Source organism: Seriola dumerili, unplaced genomic scaffold, assembly GCF_002260705.1.
Source record: "Seriola dumerili isolate Sdu_G_001 unplaced genomic scaffold, Sdu_1.0 BDQW01000138.1, whole genome shotgun sequence".
NCBI classification, from domain to species: Eukaryota; Metazoa; Chordata; class Actinopteri; order Carangiformes; family Carangidae; genus Seriola; species Seriola dumerili.
Window position 1 is genome coordinate 15,507,908 of NW_019174393.1, and position 22,361 is coordinate 15,530,268.

At 42.0% G+C, this 22,361-nt stretch overlaps 1 protein-coding gene across 1 annotated transcript in view; it reads right to left on the reverse strand.

The window, feature by feature from the left end:
• camk1d (calcium/calmodulin dependent protein kinase ID) overlaps positions 1 to 22,361 on the reverse strand; it is a 61,085-nt gene that overhangs the window by 22,957 nt on the left and 15,767 nt on the right. The window contains exons 2-3 of the mRNA XM_022749324.1: positions 7,743 to 7,874; positions 675 to 749 (exon numbers count right to left, since the gene is read on the reverse strand). Coding sequence (XP_022605045.1) covers positions 675 to 749; positions 7,743 to 7,874 — 207 coding nt within the window. The remainder of the gene's footprint in view (positions 1 to 674; positions 750 to 7,742; positions 7,875 to 22,361) is intronic.

Consider the following 22,361-nt stretch of genomic DNA (forward strand, 5'->3'; position numbering starts at 1 on the left):
GTGTGTGTGTGTGTGTGTGTGTGTGTGTGTGTTGATGGGTAGGCAGCAGAATAGGATTAAAAGTGTGAAAAAGACAGAGATGAGGTAATAGGAATTTCTGGCACATGTATAATGTGAGTAAATCATTATATTTTAACAAATCCCCATGCATATTTATCAAATAAGAAAATTGCACTCCAACTTTATTAAGCTAAATACACTGATTCAATTTAAAACTGAGACATAATACTCTGCATGTTTAGTGGTAAAATGTTGACAGGTTGTGTAGTTATTTTACAGCTTGTTCAATGTTGAATTTTGAATAAAGATTCGATTTTCATGCTCCTACATTCTCGCAAGCATATTAAATTATAGGTCTAAAAAAAACCCCCAAAAAACAAACAAACTACAAAGTAAGCCAGATTTCATATTCAAAGTTTAGAGATCTGGTTTCCAGACCAGTGGTTTGAGACCCCTGCATTAGACCATCCCTGCCTTCATCAGGGTTGTTTTTTCAAACTTTGAAAAGCTCCCTCCAGATAACCGGAAAACACTGTCCGACTGTTTTGACAGGCTGAACAGTGCTGCCTTCAAGTTTCAGCACAGAGCTCACCTGAGACGTTGTTCTCATCAGTCACACTGAACAACATAACCATCACTCAAGTAGAGAGCAACGATAAAAAACTTGAACTCACAGCTGCATGATCAGGTAGAGGTGGTCCGGACTCTCGTAGATGTCCTCCAGAGCCACAATGTTCTCGTGCTTGATCCTGCAGAGCAAAGACAAACCATTAGCGAAGCTTTTTATGTCAGTGCAGTCACGCACAATAACCCATTACCACAGCTAAATGACTCTTAATCCCCATGATTGCTTTTGGACTGCAGAAAGTTCCCCATTAAGTTTCTGCCACATGAATTAACATGACTGTTAATCCAGAATAATCTGACAGCGTTTCACCCAGTGTGGCCTCATAATCCAGACTTTACCCCCCAGGTCTGGACATTTACTTCTCTTTGTGCTGAGGGAAAAAGAAAAATATGATTTGACAAAAATGCTTCGTATTTTTCTGGGGCTTTCAACTGTATTTCATGGTCTTCATCAGATGTCAACAAGAGTCCGGAGAAACTCCCCTGTGAGCGCTGCCATTACAAATAAAGTTTAGCTTCAAAGTTCATTCTTGACATTTGAAACATCAGTTTCCATTTAGTAGCTGTTCTGGGGCTTTCATATAACATGATCTTCATCAGCAAGCAGAGTTGGCCCGGTTGTTATGAAATGTTTATGTTCATATTTCCATTTCATATTTTACCCAGATTTTGGCAAATTAGATCTGTTGATGAAGATCATGTGATATGATCAAAAGCTCCAGAACAGCTGCTAAATGGACCGGCAGTAGTCTGTTCCACAGTCAAGAAAGCTCAGTTGTCTCAAGGTATAACTGACTGAGTCTGATTAGCAGATGAAGGCTCTATGACATCTGATGAAAACTGTGAGAAGCAGCTGAAAGCTTCAGGAATATAGTAAGTGTGTCTTGAGTTGAAATTATTTTGCCAAAGTCTAGTGTGAACTTTCACACTCGATCCTTATTTTTTATTTCCTAACAGCACAAAACTCTTTCATGGATTTGAATCAATAACTTGTTCTCAAGGAGCCAATCAGTTCTCACCTGATGTCGCCATGGTTACGGTGTTGTGATGAGGGTGTTTCCTCACTCTGTGTGTGTATGTGTAGGTAAGCATTCGTTATCCTAATTCCTCATACCTTGTAGAGACACAACTGATTTTGTGTATGGGTGTGTGGGTTAATCATCTTTTGCATTGTGAACAGAGGTAATTCCTCTCTCTCTCTCGCGCTCTCTCTCTCTCTGTACCACACACACACACACACGCACATACAGCAGGTGCACAGGTGAGCATCTATCACTTATTATGGCAGCGTATCTCTGAGATGGCAGGCAGGTGATGAACCGCAGAGCTGAGGCGTGACTCACTCACATACACACACACACACACACACACACACACACACACACACACACACACACACACACACACACACACACACAACACACACTTTGTTTCCCCCATAATGTGACTGTGTGAACAGATGTAGGTCCCCACAACATGAGTAATACCTGGACCACACACATACACACAAACACAAACACACACACAAACACACACACACACACACACACACACACACACACACACACACACAGGCGTGCAGGTGGAAAAGGGATAATGTGTGTGTATTTAAGCCCTGTCTGGGATAATGAAGGACTGGCAGTCTGAGTGTAATGGCAGAGCAGAATCAGGGAGCATTCAGACAAACCCTCTCATACAGTACAGGCTTCATGCTTCATGCTAGCTCTGACTTATTCTGAAATTACAAGTTGATAAATTGTTTAATTGATGGACGGAAAATTAATTGACGGCAATTTTGGTAATCAATTAATTTATCAAGTAAAATTTCTAAATACTCTATAATTTCAGCTTTTCTATAGGGAGTATTTGCTGTGTTTCTCTGTTTTACATAAGTGAAAATTGAAAACGTTGAAGTTTTGGAAAAAGACAAGAAAAAGAAAGCAATTTGAAGATGAAACTTTAGGCTTAACAATTAATAAATTAATCAAATTATAAAATATATATATGCCCTACGTCTGATTCCAGTCAGGGACCTGTGCTGTTTGTCAAACCCTCCTCGTTCTCCCTGTTTCGTGTCTATGTCTGTCTGCACTGCTCACTATCAAATTAAGGCAGAAGACCAAGAAATGTAGACAAAAAAGAGAATTTTAATGAATCAGCTGAGAGTTAATCAGAATTAATTTTTTTTCTTTTAATGTTACAAACATGTGGCTCCTCTGAATGATGTAACAATAATACAGCTTTATGTAATGACCACCAGCTTTACTTCAAACTTTATTTCGACATGGTTGTTAATCTCTTGTAGTGATAATTTAGAGAAAATCAAGTGTTTAACCTTGTTAACATCCATATGGTGTTTTTTATATAATACTATATAAAACATATGATAAGTGAAATAATCATCAACTCCATGACTGAGTGTTTCCACCTTGACCTGCAGTGAACCAATGACAATGTCTCATAACAACAGATTCAGACAGCCAGGGTTTCATACGTCACAAACCTAAGGAACCAATCCTGTCAACTTGTGGGGATGGGGGCGGGGCTAAATAAACCTGAAACCTTGTCAGTACAGAGAGAGAGTTAGCATTAGCACAACCACTAACACTGTGTCAGCCACTGCCAGTTACAAGCTAACAAACAACATAAACAGATAAAAGATGCTAACTACGCTAACCGTTCTGATCCGTCTGCTAGTCTCTGGTTCTGGTCTCAACAGACTCCTCATCTGAGTCTGGGTCTGACTGAGGCTCAAACATGTGGCTGAGTCTCTCTGATGTTTCCTCCTCTAACCATCTTGATACTCTCTGCTCTTTCACCTGTCCATCTAGAGCAAGCAGGTGGTGGGCGGGGCACAAGGCCCGAACCAGAATTTCTCAATGAGGAAGTAAAAGTAATTGGGATTCCAACCTCAAACATTTTTTTTATCATTTTTTATGTGGGAAAACTGTGTTAAACAATTTTTTTTTTTTTTACAGAGTTTCTGGAGAGGAACTTTAACTGAGAGAGTTTCATGCTGATTGAAGCTGTACAGTAGAAATGCTGCAACTGCAAGTCACTAACATTGTATGAGGAAAATTAATGGAACCCTCTAATGNTGATAATTTAGAGAAAATCAAGTGTTTAACCTTGTTAACATCCATATGGTGTTTTTTATATAATACTATATAAAACATATGATAAGTGAAATAATCATCAACTCCATGACTGAGTGTTTCCACCTTGACCTGCAGTGAACCAATGACAATGTCTCATAACAACAGATTCAGACAGCCAGGGTTTCATACGTCACAAACCTAAGGAACCAATCCTGTCAACTTGTGGGGATGGGGGCGGGGCTAAATAAACCTGAAACCTTGTCAGTACAGAGAGAGAGTTAGCATTAGCACAACCACTAACACTGTGTCAGCCACTGCCAGTTACAAGCTAACAAACAACATAAACAGATAAAAGATGCTAACTACGCTAACCGTTCTGATCCGTCTGCTAGTCTCTGGTTCTGGTCTCAACAGACTCCTCATCTGAGTCTGGGTCTGACTGAGGCTCAAACATGTGGCTGAGTCTCTCTGATGTTTCCTCCTCTAACCATCTTGATACTCTCTGCTCTTTCACCTGTCCATCTAGAGCAAGCAGGTGGTGGGCGGGGCACAAGGCCCGAACCAGAATTTCTCAATGAGGAAGTAAAAGTAATTGGGATTCCAACCTCAAACATTTTTTTTATCATTTTTTATGTGGGAAAACTGTGTTAAACAATTTTTTTTTTTTTTACAGAGTTTCTGGAGAGGAACTTTAACTGAGAGAGTTTCATGCTGATTGAAGCTGTACAGTAGAAATGCTGCAACTGCAAGTCACTAACATTGTATGAGGAAAATTAATGGAACCCTCTAATGATGGCACATAAGTTGCTTTATTTACATTTATATGACAAATTCCCAACGTTGTGATTAATTTTGATTACTTTGTTCCTAATACAAGTTGAATGGTCTCAACATGTTGAAATAAGTGTTGCAAATCAACTGTCAGACAATATAATATGAGGATAAAGAAGATTTTGCCTGTGTGGTTTTTAAACATAGCTGAATGTATTACGTGTTGTTCATTAATGGCTCAGTGACTAGTGCGTCAGAGGATAGCAGTCTCTATTATTATCATTGAGGTGATTCCTTGGTACCACTTCTGTAAACTAATGAGACCATTATGTTGCACTCTGCCTATTTTTATCACTCAGGCTGGGACACTCCCTGGAAAATGTGTGCCATGGGAAACGGGGATGAAATGTCAACAGTCAACATGATGCTGTTGGCCTCTGCCTAACACAAGTGATTGTTGTTGGCATTTGTGTTCCTCCAAAATAAGACAATTTTTTTTTTTCTTGATTTCTCTTTTAAATCATTCCTTCCACCGCCTGCAGCCACAAGAATCTCACAAACTTTTAGTTCTGTTTGTTGGGCTCGATAAAAAAAAATCTATATCAATTCTTAAAATCCCAAGACAGACTTTGCATTTGCACTAAATGTTGCGTGTATGCTGTGGTAACTTGTAAGTGGTTCAGTTAGGGCTGCATGATGTGGAAAAAGTTAGGAAATTGAGTTATTGCAAAGTCCACAAAAAGTTTATTTTAAGTCGAAAAGTCATACAGATGATAGCTGTGACCTGCTTTGAGTCACGACAGTCTCTTAAAGTTTCTCTCCAGACATTTTTACCACCTACTACCACATAAAAAGTGCGAAAAAAAATGGAAAACTGGGTCTGAAGCTCATCTACTCTTACTTCCTGCCCCGCCCACCACCTGCTTGCTCCAGGTGGACAGGTGAAAGAGCAGAGAGTATGAAGATGGTCAGAGGAGGAAACATCAGAGAGACTCAGCCTCATGTTTGAGCCTCAGTCAGACCCAGACTCAGAGGAGGAGTCTGTTGAGACCAGACTCAGAACAGTTAGCGTACGTAGCATCTTTTATCTGTTTATGTTGTTTGTTAGCTTGTAACTGGCATCCTGACTCAGAATGGTTAACTGACTGGCTATGTCGCGAATCTACAGGACAGATAGACTGAAAAAACTCTGCACACTGATCTGAGCTCAGTTTGTGTTTACTGAAGAGGCCGTGGAAGTCGACTGAACAGCGTGTGGATTCTACTTTATTCAGCTGTCCTGGACATGGAGCTAACACTAGCTAGCAGCTGTCTGCAGAGATCAAGCTGATGTGTGTCTTGTCAACACAAACAGTGCAGATGAATTAGTGAGATTTATTTTATCATCCTTGCTCAACTGTTTTGCACATGTAGACCTACAAAAATATGTCTGTGTCTGGTTTTAGTCGTTTGCCAAGGAAGATAAATCCTTGATCCAAGTGCTTACAACTGACCGTATAATGTTACAGTTTCATATTCAAGGGAACAACAAGTGCTGTCACTTGCTGAATGAAGCTCCCAACATTTGTATTTATCTGATGTAACCAAGCAACATTTTCCTGTTTTGTGCCATAAAGTAATTCAGCAGATTTCCCTCCAAAAACTGACCTGGCGTCTCACAGTGAGACTGCCAGTCTGCTCAGTGATGCTCTCATTCGTCTACATGAATGTCTGCGTCTCTCCCTCATTACTGCAGGCGATTGCCATTTTCTCTAATGTTAAACAAAACAGCCAAATTAGCAAATGTATTGTATAGCATAATACATCTGTATGGTCAAAGCAAACAGAAGCCCGACAGTGTAATTGTGTCATTTCTGTGTAGTTGTGTGGTAACATGCTTGCGTGTAAGAGGGAGACAAAGAGAGTCCTCATTGTTTTTTTCCTTTTGAAACTTGTCTGTGTATCAGGTGCACTGTACTGCCCTTGTTCCCCTGTTAACTAGCTGCGTGTGCTGAGTAATTATTCCTATGGGTCTGTGTTAAACACTGCCTTATGGATACAAACATGGTGCCTCACTCAGTGCAATTATAACCTGCTCACCTGCAGAAGACGTTTCTGTGGCTTCCACCCAACACCTGAGCTTTGCTTGAGTTTGATGAAAAGTGTGGTTTATGGGTGCTTGTGTATTCAAAATAAAGTAGAAATTTCCAAACACTAAAAGGAAACGCACAATGGAAACACCCCACCTCCTGCATGGTTTTTATATGTCAGCTCAGACACTCGGTCTCATCAAGACCAGCATCATTGCAGTTGATGTATGTTGCTGCTTCAAGCTTGTGCGTAGTAATACAGTAGTTCAACGGTTGAGAAACTTCAACTGATATTAGCTTTACTCGGTGGCCATTTTTTTTTAAAGTGGTTAAAACTGTTTTTCTTGCTGACCCCATAAACAGCAGCTCATCACTCAGATTCTGTGCCGGTGCTCCTGCTGCTTCTCTAAACTGAGAGTGCACCGATCTGACTCTACCACAGGTAATACACTGACAAAACCCCACGTCAAGTAATCTATAATAATAATCTATAAACTATCACTTCAAGTGTTAGTTTATATCAAATAAATGGAAACCTTTTCAACAGGTCGCTGTGTAGGCAAACCATCCACAGTATTAATAATAATACCCATAGTAACATCTTTAAGTACATACTAAAGGGTTGCCATAGCAATACTATAAGAGTAAACATAGCAAGATCTCTAGGTAGCATCAGTGCTTTGACCATCCAGAACTATAACAGCACACTGTGTGAAAATGCTGTTAATGGGAGTGTTAATGAGACATGTCCTGTACTCTGAGGGCTCTACTGCTTCTGACCTCATGTGGTGTTTTCTTCTCATCTTGTGTCACGTCTTTTCAAAATCAACTAAATCAGCCAAACTTCAGGACTTCTTCAGCCATTAGAGGCCAATACTACTTCCATTCACATTGTCTTCAAACACCAACACAGAGCTCAGCATCCAAACCTGATTCTTGTTGTTAATACCGTGCAGCTGTTTTGTGCTCTGTTCTACAGACAGACTGAAGTTTCAGTCGTGATGCGTGTACGTATGTGTGGTAGGTGGGCTGTGGATCGTGACCTGGGGGTGGGGGTGGTGGGGGAGTGTGGGGGTCGTGATGTCTGGAAGAGAGAGGAGATGCACAGTTGCCCCGGTAACCAAGAATTATGAGGCTCATGTTCATTTGTGTGTGTGTGTGTGTGTGTTTGTGTCACCTTCTCAGCACAGCGATCTCGTTCTCGATGCTGCTCTCCTTCCCCTTCAGGGCCTTTTTAGGGATGCACTTCACCGCAAACATCCGGCCGGTCAGCCTCTCCTGGGCCAGGACCACCTCTGAAAACGCTCCTCTGTGAATACATCAAAAACATGTCTTGTGAGACACCAGCAGCTCATTTGTTACATAACGTGAACTTCCCTCCTCTGGTTTTCACATAAAGTAAGTTCTCACGATGCCGAGAAACAAATCTTTGATCTGTGGAGGGGAGCTGTGCTGTACACGCTGCAGTGACCTGTCTACAGCAAAATCACATGAAACAGATCAACTCAGCCTTGAACCTCCACCCTTATATAAACCAGTATGGTGCTGTGTTTATTTAGAAGATATTCCTGCACGAGCAAGGATTTGAATACAAGGACAAGTTGCTGTCCTTAAATAAAAATATGTTTCGTTAAAGGCTGAAACTGAGCCTTAAAACGAGCCATCAGGATTTCTGTAACTTTGTGATGTCACAACAAAGCAGACACTGCTCTCAGCCATGCCCCAAGCCCCACCAACCTGGACCCACCATCCAAGCTTGCAGGATTTGGTCTCTCTGAGTGTTTTTCTCGAGCTCTAGTGACAACAGGTCGGTGAGCCAATCAGAGGAGAGGAGGCTCTGAGTCTCTCTTCTGATTGGCTGATTGTTTTCTGAGTAATTGAATAAAAATACAGCAGATTTCAGGTAAACACTCAGAGAAACATAATCCTGCAAGGTTGGATGGTGGGTCCAGGTGGGCGGGGTTTGGGGCATGGCTGATGGTGATGATGACTTTGTTGTGACATCACAAAGTTAAGCATGTCCTGACGGCTGGTTTTAAGGTTCAGTTTCTGAATACAGGCTGTGAGCATTTCTCTGTGGACTGAGCACTTCGATACTTTCACAGTATTAATATAGAACCTAGACCTGCTTTATAATCAAACAACACATGGACATCTACCTTTATACAATATGGGGCCTTTAATAGATGAACCTTTACCTCATTAAGAATTAATTTTAGTAAGTAAGTAGCATCTTTTGTAATTCAATGTTTTTCACAAAAGTGAGGATGGCTACATCACACATTAATATTGTTTAATGGTCAGTTACATTTTGTCGCTGTAATTCCCGACAGAGAACTCAGATTTTCATCAGTGCTCTTAATGCTGCTAAAGTCAATAAAGCCAACAGAAAGAAAAACAGAGTCAGTGTAACTCCAGGTTTAACACTCTGTGAACTCAGTAATTCAACCATTTAGATCCCATTTACAACAGGTGCAGTCAGTATCTGATTATCTTAATATGCAGAAAATTACACTGCAATGGTAATGTGATTGGATCTGCCAAGTGTAACATTGGAACATTAGCAATTCTTTTTTATTTATTCACTTAGAATGACTGCTAAGGTTGATAATAATTTCAAATCTTCGTTTCTCGCATCATAAAACCTGACGATCCTCAATAACAATCACGGCACCAATATTAGGCAAAATAATTGGAAATTTAAATTCAGTCAAAGCCTTTCAGTTGTTGTATGTGTGTGTATGAGTGTGTGTGTGTGTGTGTGTGTCTGTTTGTGTATGTGTGTGCGTCATGAAGACGAGCAGGGTGATGAATGAAGATGAGCCCATTGCCAGTTAATCTGCCTGAACCGAGCGTTGACTCCTATGTTGATCTGCCTTCAGCTTCACCAACGTCACATTAGAGTAAACATCTCTCTGCCCTTATCTCCTCTCTCCTTGTTTTCTCTTCCTGTCCAACATTCAGGCGACCTGCAGCTGACACAAACCCAGATCTATAACATTCAAAGAATTTTGAATCTAAGGCTTTTCATGGCCTGGCTCTTTGCTATATTTCTGACCTTTTAGTCCCGTATGAGCTTGTAGGTATTGTGTGGTGAAATCCTCAGCCAGAGGTCCTTTGTTCTGTTCTGGAGCCCAGGGTTAGAGCTAAAGAATCTGAAGCTCTAGAACAGCCTGCCTACGGAAGTGAGTCTGGCTGAGTCAGTACCGTCATTTAAATCTCTTTATAAAACACACTTTTATAAGAGAGTCTCATTTCCCTTGCACTAAAGAACAAGCTGTTAACGGTGAAATATTATCACCTTATAAAGTTGTTGTTGTGAACGTGTTAGCTACGGTGGCTGACAAGGGCAAATGCGTCAAAGCTGTTTCACTAGTTGTTTCACAAGCTGCAAATTCAGAAACGATGTGAAAATAAAAAACAAAAACAACAACAACGGGAACGCGCTGCAGGAAGTCAAAACAAAGATATTAACAGCAAACACGCGATAGTACAGAAATGCAACAACACACACACACACAAAAAAAAACCCCAAAACAAATGCAACAGAAAAAAACACTGCATATTCAGACAACACAACAGAAGCGCTCCAGGCCTAAAGGGTGAACGCTAAATGTAACACCTTGAGCAAAAGCCTGAGCTTTGACCTGAGAGGCCAGACCTACAACTTGACCTTTGACCTTTGACCAAACGAGAGCGAATGAGGAAAGACAGAAGAGGTGACATTAAAAAGTGCTAACTAACTTACTATACTAATACTATAAAAGAGCAACAGATAACGTAGCATGTGTTAGCGTGCTTATATACAGTCTATGGGTGAGTGCTCCCCCTAGAGGCCTGGAGCTCTTCTGTTGTGTTGTCTGAATATGCCGGTGCTTTTTTCTGTTGCATTTGTTTTGGGGGTTTGTGTGTTCTTGTTTTTGCATCATTTCTGTATTTGCAGCGTGTTTGCTGTTCATGTATATGGCGACATGCAGTACACTGTAAATACCCGGGCTGGTTCACTCAAAATGGTCAAAAAGTTGAGTGTGAAATGATGGACACTTCTCACCCTCAACCGTCGCCATCTTGGCTACGTAGCAGAAGGGGGAGGGACCATCGAGGACGGCGGATACGTTGTCGGCGCAAGTGGCGGCCTAATTTCCATGTCGCATGGAACATCGCACACTCAGGAGGTTAAAACGGAAAGTCAAGCGGGCAAAGCAGCAGGCGGGCGGACAACAATCGTGGTCACATGTTGTGATCGTCATTTCTGGTGAGCGCACAACGGCACAACCTCGTTTGCAAAAGCGCTTTACAAATAAAACTGTTTTTACAAAAAGAAAGAGAGCTGAGAGCAGTCAGGTTCATAGGAAAGAATCTAAAACTACACAGGAAAGAAAGACAGGCAGAAAGCATGGATTAGATTGTCTATGTTTTAAAATGACTCTAACCTTGTTCTATTGATTAAATATTTCATTCTGCCACGGTCTGATAGTTACATCAGTCAAGACTCATTCAGAGGCTTCAAGAAGCTGCAGATGAAATAATTTCCATATCTTCATCCACCTTACACACCTGCCTGTCTGGAAAATGAATTTCACACCAGGTTGCTCTCCATACAGACGACCACCACGCCTTCATCCTTCATCCTCCTCCTTCTCTTTGCTGATGGTTGCCATTCATTCGCAGTTTCGTTTGCGTGTATTTTGGTGTGCGTGTTTGTGTGTTTCACGCTCCTGATTCAAGGGGAAAGCAGCTGTTGTGTGTGAGCTCTCTGTCGCATCAATATCTGTGTGTGTGTGTGTGTGTGTGTGTGTGTGTGTGTGTGCGCACGTGGTGGCATGTAGAAAGCCCTTGAGCCCTATAGACTGAAGCACATTTTACAAGCCACCCATCTGCCACCAGGCCGACTGGTATTAAAAACACCAGCGTACCATCACAGTGGTACACACACACACACACACACACACACAGAAAAATGCTTGTTGTTCTCACGCCTCTCAGCAAGAATCTCATTTTCTCTTCCTCCTCCTCCTCCTCCTCCTGTGTCATTCTGTCTTTGTCTCTCCCCTCACGTGCCGCACATCTTTTACAGTGACAAGAGATCACACTGCTGGTTGCCCCTGGTGATCAAAGTGGACAGTCCGGCAACCAATCCAATCAATTCACTTGCCTCACACTTACACACAAACACACACACACACACCTGTTTGCACTAATAATGGCTATTGTGGGTTCTGATGACGTCAAAGCCAGACATAAGTGGGCCGTGCTGTTTTCTCACACACACACACACACACACACACACACACACACACACACACACACACACACACACATACACACACACACTTGGAGCTTTTCATTCATTACCCTCAGAGACAGAGAAAGTGACTGGAACGGAGATGAATGAGCATCCACTGAGGAAACAGATACATATGCACATAAGCTCTCAATCTCTCTCACACACAATCCAGGCTGTGTGTGTGTGTGTGTGTGTGTGTGTGTGTGTGTGTGTGTGTGTGTGTGTGTGTGTGTGTATGTGTGTGCGTGCGCGCATGTGTGTGTGTGCGCGCATGTGTGTGTGTGTGTATGTGTGTATGGGATCTGTCGTCTACCCAACCAACCAAGCTTCGTACTGGGACTTTAGTTAAGCCAGGATTTGATTTCAAGCAAAATAATTAAGTGATAATACATTTTAAATCACAGGAACAACTGTTAAAAGCCACTATAATCAATATTTTATAATAACAATGGATCAATTGACTGTATGTTATGTTAAAGAGAAGGCTTGTCGTGACAAACCTACTGAGAATTATCACTTAACTCCACATGTTGTCATCTCTCAGCTCATTGTTTTATTTTTGAGTCCACAGCTGTTATGATTCTGGTTCAGTCTCACAGTTCTCATGATGATATTTTAGGCGCAGGAGCATTTTAGTAACAAAGTTGTACAAACACACACTACACCTGACCAAAATGGCACCAATCGGGAGCGCAACAACAGGGGCTGACTTCTTTCAGTAGAGACTCTTATGCTAAGCTAAAATCAAACAAGTGCACATACATTTGGTTGATGCTCAGACTGTCAGCACTGATGTGACTGTCAACAAAATGTGGATAAAATCTGATCTACAGTCAGCAACTATGATGTGATGATGTGCACTTACACACAGTCGCACAGGCACACTGTTCATTCATGCTGAACATTATGTCTGAATGGTGGGAAGAAGAAAAATGAAGCTGAACTGTACTGAAATGAGGAAAAAGGTCAGAAGAGAGAGAGAAGGGGAGAGAGAGAGAGAGAGAGAGTGTGTGTGTGTGTGTGTGTGTGTGTGTGTGTGAGAGAGAGAGATGTGAATGGATGAATGAGGAATGGGCCTAATAAAAAAGCTACTGTACATACAGGCTCACATGCACACACACACACACATGCACACACACACACACACACACACACACACACACACACCACCACAACCACAACAGCAGGAACACAGCATGGTCCACTTCACATTTTGTCATTAGCTTGCAACACACACACATACACACACACACACACACACACACACACACACACACACACACACACACACACCCTGAGACACAGTAAAGGGCTTGTGTGGTTCATTTGATTGGAGGAGGGGAGCTTGTATAACATCTGGCAGTTGACTCCACACACTGAGCTGTGTTTGTGTTTGTGTGTGCGTGTGTGTATGTCGGGGGTTGACTAGCTGGCAGTCCCCACTTGCCGTTACCCGCGGCAACAATGATTGCATTTCCTCCAGCATGAACCTGTGTAACTGTGTCAGTCGAGCTCCACTGCCTCTGTCAATGCACCGAGCAGGAAATGTATTGGCAGCAACAGTGCGTGCGTTCATTCGTGTGTGTTTTCTCCATCATGCACGTATCCGAAAATCTGTAATAGACACACACACACATGCACACGAACACACACACACACAGTGTAAGACAGAGATAGAAATGAGATAGACTAGAATAGGCTGACAAGGTGACAGTGACACAATTAACATGGAAACTGACAGCAGCCACTAGTGCTTCTCAATGTCAGGCTGAAAATACATTCATCCTGAAAACGTTCAGTCAGTCACTCACAAACACAGATCACAGATTTGATCTTGTGTATGTTTTTTTTTGTTGTTGTAAGTTACCGGGCACCTCCTCCAGCTGCAGCAGTGTGAGGTGGGAAATGTTTCGGGGATCTTTACACAGCAGCGGGAACCATGAGGTGTCGAAGAGCAACAGCTTGTCTCTGAGGGCGACCATCAAACAATCATTCACGGCCAAATCCATTACAGAAGAGGCTAAGAGGTCATAGCAGAAAAACAGACCAGACTGTAATGCAGCAACAAGACTAAACCACAAGACAGGACAAGTTGAACATCTGTCCTGATGATGGTGCTACAGGAAAAAGTGATACACAATTCATCTAGAGAAGGAACATGAATGTATGAACCAAATTTTATGGCAATTCATCCAATAACAGTTGAGACTCATAGAAAAATGTCAACTTAATAGTGGTTCTGGAGGATAAAGCGAAAGAATAGCTGTATAAATATGCGTTTCACTCTGGACCAAAGTGGTGAACTGACAGACTGAGTTATGCTTCCAGCGTGGCTAAAAAACACAAGGTACTGTTCACCACTGTAGATGCTGTAGGCACTTCTTTTACAGCATCTACCTTCAAAGACGAAATGAGAATCTGCTCTCTGGGCTCTGTACAGGAGGTGGGAGAGAAATGAATGATGGCCAAACTGGCAGTCATGACCAACACCTCCCACTGCCTACATGAAACCTTGAGCACTCTGTCAGACTGTTCAATCACTGTTCATTCTTGCGTTCATTCATTCTCTGCTTGCCTTTTTCATATTACTAAATCTCCTGCTTTTTCAGACCCTGCAACCGCCATCCGCCTACTGTTTGTCCTTGCTTGCTTCTCCCTGCCAATGATTTTCTCGATTAATCATTTGGTCTTCAAAATATCAGTCTTGAAAAGATGAAAGTCCCGCACAATGCTCTCGCTTAGCATCACAATTTATTGATCATCCTAACGTATCGATCTCTGTGGACCTTCGTCAGATGAAGGTAGTCTCTTGAAGGTCTACAGAGACCGATATGTTAGGATGATGAAGGTCTGAAGGTCTAGAGAAGGTCAGACGAAGGTCTAGAGAGTCCAACACGTTAGGATGATGAAGGTCTGACGAAGGTCTAGAAAAGGTCTAAAAAAGGTCTGATGGAGATCTAGAGATGGTCTGATGAAGGTCAGGAGAAACGAACATGTTAGGAGGACAAAGGTCTAAAGATCTAGAGAAGGACTAGAGAAGGCCTTACAATGGTCTAGACGGACTGATATGTTAGGATTATGAAGGTCTGACGAAGGTCTGGAAAGACTGATACATTAGGATGATCAATAAATCGTGATGTGAAGCAAGAGCAGTGTACAGGATATTCTTCTTTTCAAGACAGAAGTGAAACTTTCCAGTGCACCTGTATGTACGACAATTGGATGGGCGAGTATCTTCATTGAGAAAATAGTCTTCAAAATATCAGAAAATAGAACAAAATCAAATGTTGGTCACAGTTTCCTAAATCACCCAGAGTTCTCTCATCTCATCATCTCACAGCTAATGTCATCTGTTGGTTGGCTAATCCACTGATTGACTGACATTAGCACTGTGTTCATGTTAGTGAGGTTATTGCTTTGAAAAAGTTGGGTCGATAACAAAATGAAGAAACAAAACGAAAAAAAAAACACTGGTTAATTTAGGAAAGAAGCAGAACCTTCCCTAACGTTTGCCACGATGCTGTGTGACAGCGACAGGGAGCACTGGCCAATCGAATTTTTGCAAAGTGAATGCCATAGCTCTACTGTTAATTTCAAAGTCATCTGTTTGTAAAATCCATCCTCATAGTTTTATGCATCGGTATCTGATAAGCCTTCAAACTCATGGATGGCCTCCCCTGAGGAGCTGTGGCTGACGCTGGTCTATTAATAGTCAAAAATGTAAATCCCTTTTTAATAAACAAAGCAACCTAATGATGGAGTGAAAATGGCTCAAACTTTTGTCTAACTGGCATAATTTCACACCGGTATCAACGAAACCAACATAAACAGGGTCGTTAAACAAGCGACGAGTCAATGATGCAGACGTCTATCTGCCATATCCATCAATGCCTTTGTGTCGGCTCAGAAAATGGTACAGTACAGTGGAACAGACATAAAGTGAGGCTCTGAAACGGCACTAATGGCTCTCAGTAATTGCATTTAATTCATTTAGGGAGAAATGTTAACACATCTCTCACGAGATCAGGAGCAAACACAAACCTCCTCCCTGCACAATCTAATCTGGAGCCCTTTGTTAACTCCTCCTACTCAGTGTTTGGAGAACATTGCTCCATTTTCCTCTGCTTCTCAACAAAGTCCTAATGTTTCCAGGTTTTCTTCCCTGCTCCTATCATTGTAAAAGGGCTTTTATCTGCAGAATTTCAATTTTACAAGTGTTATTTTCCGTGTAACAGTATCAGTTTGAAGTCAAAATGCAACTGGGTCTGAACAGAACTGTTTATTAAAATGAAATCAAGTGGAGCTTCAAAAACGCTGATTTAATGGATGAGAAAGGAACTGAATAATAAAAAGTGCTTCAGAAAAAGGCAGCTGGGAAGGAAGCGGTAAGCTTTGTGGGTTCACACACACACACACACACACACACACACATACAGAGATGGATAATGTCAGCTCTGTAGATATGTTCCTGCCTGATCAATACCTAGCAGTTTAATCAAAGCAGGAGCAGGAGCCTCCTAATGGACTCATGCACACGCACCCACACACGCATCCACACACACACACATGCACCCACACACACACACGCACACACACACGAACCCACACCCACACACACACACACACACACGCACACAGACATAGCAGGAGGCCTGATAATGACAGAACATGGACAAGGACAAAATATACAGCGCCAAGCTAACGTCATCACTGAGCAGACCACATACACACACATTCACACACATGCATCATTATTTTCATGTGCTTTGAATACAAAGTAATCTGCTTGAACTGTGTGTCGTTGCCAATATGCGTGCACACACACACAAAGAGAGAGAGAGAAGAGAGAATGTAATGACAGGAAGAATAACAGTGACATGATTGGAGGGTTTGTCTGCAGCAGATATGGAGGAAACGGCACTGATAGAGAGAGAGATAGAGAGAGAGAGAGAGAAAGAGAGAGAGAGAGGGAGAGAGAGAGAGATGAAATGCAGGTAGTTGGTATGGTTTGGTGGAAAGAGGCCTGGAGCGCTGCTGCTTCAGTTCTGGGCTCATGCCACTTGGCTCCCAGACAGAAACATTTCTTCTGAGGCATATTCCACTACCCAGCAGGCCGAGCGGTGAACGCATGACCTCAGCACTGTCCATGCCACGCTCAGCTCTCCGAACCAGGAGGAAGAAGAGAAGGAAGGGTGTGTACAGTGCTGCGTCCATGTAGTCTTACATTTCCCACTCAGAATATTTGACCAACAAGTTTATTAGCTAAGTTTTAGTAACCAGTCATTCTTCACCCATAATTCCTTGCATTTGTTGCGGTTGAGTTTGGTCACCATTATAAAGACAAGACAAAGACAAGACATAGCAATCTCACGATAACCCCCCCCCAATATTGCTGTACAAGACGCACTTTTCATCTTGTACCTGTTATTCATCACCTAATATGCAATCAATTTGCTGCCTAATGATATCAATAAGCTTATAATTAGTTGTTTGTCTGTGACACCAGAAGGGTAAAAAAAATAATTAAAATGAAGAGAAAAAAAATCAATTTCTCCGTCCCAAACAAATTGAACTACAGCTGTAAAAAACACCCTCAGTGTTGCTTTGTGGTTCAAACAGAATCTGCTGAGTTCAGAGAAGCTGCTCAGAACACGCTGCCTGTGAACGCTGCCTGTTGTTTCACACCGAGGACTGTGTGGAGAAGTCTCTTCACAGGTGAACTTGGTGACTTAGAAAAAGGTGGGGATTCACTGAAGCCAAGTTACCATGGTAACATAAAACACAGCATAGTCTACTACTATAACTCAGTCCAAGTAATAACACAAAGGTATCAACAACAACATGTAACATCATTTTCAATTGTACAGTGAAATTGAGCTCATTTACTGAATATGTTGGACTGAATATTTTCATTTCACATTCATCTTGAGCTTAAATATTTTATTCTTTAGAGGCAGTGTCTTGTAGTAGCTTCAGTAAATCACAAGAACAAGATGGTACAGAACACATACAGTGTGTGAAACTGATGTGCAGAGTGGAGAAAAGGTTTTTGTACCATAAGAGAAGTTTTTAAGGTCTGATTTACTGCACCGATTCAACTTTTTCTTTCCTGATATGATGACACCACATCTCTTACAAAACCGAGTACAGATCCAATAAAAGCAATAATGGTGATGATAAAATATTTCATTTAAACATTGTGGTCTTCCTTCTGCTTAACTGAGTTGCTCCTCGGGCTCAAACAACAAAAGTCTCATCAAGAATCATGGGAAAACAAGATCTCACTGAGCCTGGAGCCGTTTCAAACCAGAATCTCCCAAAAGACGCAAACAGAACGATTTTACTCTAGTAACTCAGTTAGAATCGCGGCTACTGTACACTGTTGATATCTCCTCTAACTTGGGGGCATTTTATCTTTATTACAGGCAGTGGAGAAATGACAGGAAATAAGGGACGGAGATGCAACAAAGATAAGATACAAGACTGAACATTAAGTCACACAAGGAAAAGGTTTTTTTTTTTTTCCCGCTTCATCTAATTAGATTAAAATTCAGTCGAGGCCGAAGGATCAGCAGCAAGGGACATAACTTAAACTTTACAGAGTACAAATGTTTCATCGTCTCATAAACTTTCCGAAATGATCTCAGGACCTGATGGTCCCAACGCACAGGTGGAAAGCTGCTGATCGGAATCACCATGGTGACAGGAGGCAAAGTGTCATGGGTAAGAGTTTTATTACAGCTGGTGTGTACAGGCAATGGAGCATTAAAAACCGCACAGGTGAAATATGAACACGAACACACACACACACACACACACACACACACACACACACACACACACACACACACACACACACACACACCCGAACTAGTCTACGAAAGAAAAAAAAAAACATAAACACTTCAATGAGGGAAAAGGAGCTAAGAGCCTCCCTGCTCGTGTGTCTTCCTTCCTCTTTTCTGTGAGTGTGCGTGCACTATAGGCCTTTGTTGCAGAGTGTGTAGGCTTAAATAGCACGGTTGCCACGGCAGCAATTAAGTGCCAATTATAGTCTGTATTCTCACTGTGACTCCGACGGCAGAAGATGAGTAGAGAGAGAGTAAGAGAGAGAGAGAGAGAGAGAGAGAGAGAGAGAGGGAGGCAGGTAGCACTGAAAGAAAATGCCTGTATAGGCTTCTCTGCAATTAAGACAAAAACCCACAAAACAGACATGTGAACCAGAATGCGCTCTAACAGCTCCAGACGCCACTGTGATCAACCCGGTGTCCATATGGAGGTGACGAATGGGCCTCACTCCACCCAGCGCCACGACAGATGGGACGTGCATGCAGAGCTCTGCGGGACAAAATTAAACATTAACATTAACATGCATCAGTGCATGCAGGGCGAGATCACTACAGGTCGCTATCCACTGGACGTATGTCAAAGAGATCTCAGGTGTGCAAACCCAAGAAATGTGATAGACAACATGATTTAAAACCACGGTCAAGCCTGCCTGTCTGGACATGAGACGACTCCACCTTTCAGACTAAACAACCTGTTTTCGGGACCTAACCTGTGAGGTGTCTGATTCAAAGGTGCCAATTTTCCTCAGAAAAAGAGGTAAAGCTGTGATCAGTACCCAGAACAATCAGGAACCACAGTCAGACAAGATGAACAGTCTACAGCCACACTCTCAGCTCTGTGAGGTTGTACTTTGACTGAGACATGCTCTGAGCTCAGTGCTAATATCAGGATGCTCACAATCACAATGTTAACATGCTCGTTATTAGCAGGTGTAATGTTTAAAATTTTCAACAACTTAATGTTAGCACGCTAACATTTTCAAACAGGCATAAATCATAAACATAAAGTACTGGACGAATTTTAAGTTTTTAAAATTTGTCAAGAAAATTCGATTGAAACACCAAATGTGGACATGAGGATGCTGGAGGAAAATTCAGAGGGATCACCAAAGTAATTTGAATTTATCTTCTTGTCACCATGACGGTCTGTAAAACCTTTCATGGCCACGCTGCTAGCATGGCTAAAAAAAAAAAAAAACACAAAACAAGCGCTCAGCCAACAGAACCAGCTCCACGAAAGCTCCTTAAACCTGTTCGACTCAAACCAGGGAAGTACTAGGGAAGTAATAAGGAAGTAATAAATGAACAGAGCTGCTCCAAAAACAATGACGCTCATCAACAGGCTGGAAAAACATAGATTAAACTGCAGCAGATACAGGGACTACGTCAAAATTCAGACAGTGTAACTGCTGCTACGGGAACACGTGCAAATCAACCGATCAAAATGCAGAATGAAATCATTCAGAATAAACTGCAGAGAAATTTTTTTTTTTTTTTTTTTTTTTTAATGACAGCAACATAGACGGATGATGTCAGCTGATGATGGGTCTCTGCTTGTGTATTTTTTTTCTTTGCAACATTACTCAAATCTGATATTTCACAGTCTGACACGTATTGATACCAAGATTTGATCAGATCAGTGTCACACTCTGAGATGCAACTTCAAGATCGACCTACAAGACTGCTGTTAGAGCAGAGTGGACAGAGCCTGAAGTGATCACTGTGTCTAAAGATGATGTACAAGGCAGCAGGCAACATGCTGAAGGTTTTTCCACCGGAACAATCGCCACTGTTAACGTTTCATATTTTATTTATTTTCTTTTTTTTTTCTGGCAGCATTTATTTTTTTTGCCAATGTTCAATATTTGATATTTGATAGATATTTTGGCAACATTGTTTTTATAGGATTCATATCACTAAGGCCGTGAGACAAGAGAGTTTGCATATGAGTGTGTGTGTGTGTGTGTGTGTGTGTGTGTGTGTGTGTGTGTGTGTCCGTGACTGCACAGGAAGGAACGGAAGACGATGATTCCTGTCTGCTTTGTGTGGACACATCACACACATATAGATGCACAAGAACACACAAACACAGCCATTGAGGTATGGCTTTGCCATGGCAACAGCCCTGACCACAACTGTGATGTCAGGAGACTTCCCCTCTGTTTACATTAATTACCATGGAAACAGCTTCTGCCTGTGCGCGGGGAAGTGCTCGCACTCTGGGTAATCCAGCGTTCATGGTCATTTCTGGTTTTGTGTGTGTGTGTGTGTCTATGACGGTGTGTGTGTGTAATAATGTGGAACAGGTTGTGAGAGCACAGTTGATATTTTAAGACTAAAATGACAGAACACAAAAGAGAAGGAAAAAAAAAAAGAAAACATGACAAACAACCTGTCAGACAACATCACGGCTCGCAGGAGCAATTACAAGTCAGCCACTAAGATCCAGCACAACAGACTCACTACCAGGAGCTAATATAGTCAGACTGTTGTTGTTAATGTCAGGATGAATCCAAGGTGGATTCTGCTCTCTGCTTCATTCTTGTATAATCACGTTGTATAATGTATGAAAACACTGCCCCTGCTAACTTCATTTTATTCACTTCTGTGATGCTAAAAAGCCCTGAAACTTTACTTAAAGCTGCATTAATCAATATTTCTGTATTAACAATGGATCAATTGACAATGTGTAATGTGAAAGGAATCGCTTGTAGCTGGGACCCAACAGATAGTTCGGACTCCATTTCAGCAGGTTTCTGACCCTTGTTTTGGTTTTCTGACTTCTTTTCACTGCTCTCATCAACCTTCCTTCCCGTCAAAACAGGCAACTGTTATCAGAGTAAAAGCTAGCAGCTACTGCCAGGAACACACTGCCTGCATTGCGTGTGCATGTCTGCTGCATCGCTGCTGCTGCCAGCTCTACCTTTCTACATAGAGTCTGCAGGCTATTCGAAGGTTTTTCCCAATGATTTCTTTTCCTTACAAATTAATTTCTGATTTACCTTTGACAGAAAATGTCACTAAAATGCTACTGTCTCCACATGCAGCTGCAAAAATGGTTAAAAAATGAAATATTTTAGTCAGAACTTGACTTTTTCTTGAATGATACTTCGAAACAGTTTTGTTCTGAATGGCCTTAAATTCACAATGAAAACAGTGGAGCTTCCCTTTAACACAGAGAGAGAGAGCGAGAGAGAGAGAGAGAGAGAGAGAGAGAGAGGGAGAGAGCTGTTGTGATGAGAGAGCAGTAGGTGACTCAGCAGCTTGTCTCCTCTGACCTTGGAGATTCCTCTCACACACACTCACACACACACACACACACACCCACACACACACACACACACACACACACACACCCAATAGCATCAATTGTGGCAAAAAGGTGCGCGGCTGACTGCAGTGACAGTTACACAAATACTGCCAGCACAGCAGCAGAGACTCCCAGTCAGTATTACCACAGCCATGCTGAGAGTGAGAAACAGTGAAAGAATCGGAGTGACAGACAGAGGGGAGACAAAGAGCAACACAGCATTTCCTCGCTCTTTTTTTTTTTCCCCCCTAATATGTTGAAGGCCGCGGCTCAGCTCTGAAGAGGAAAATGGATTTGACAGGGGATGATATCCAGTCTGGGAGGAGGAGGAGGGGTAACATGCGTGGAGCT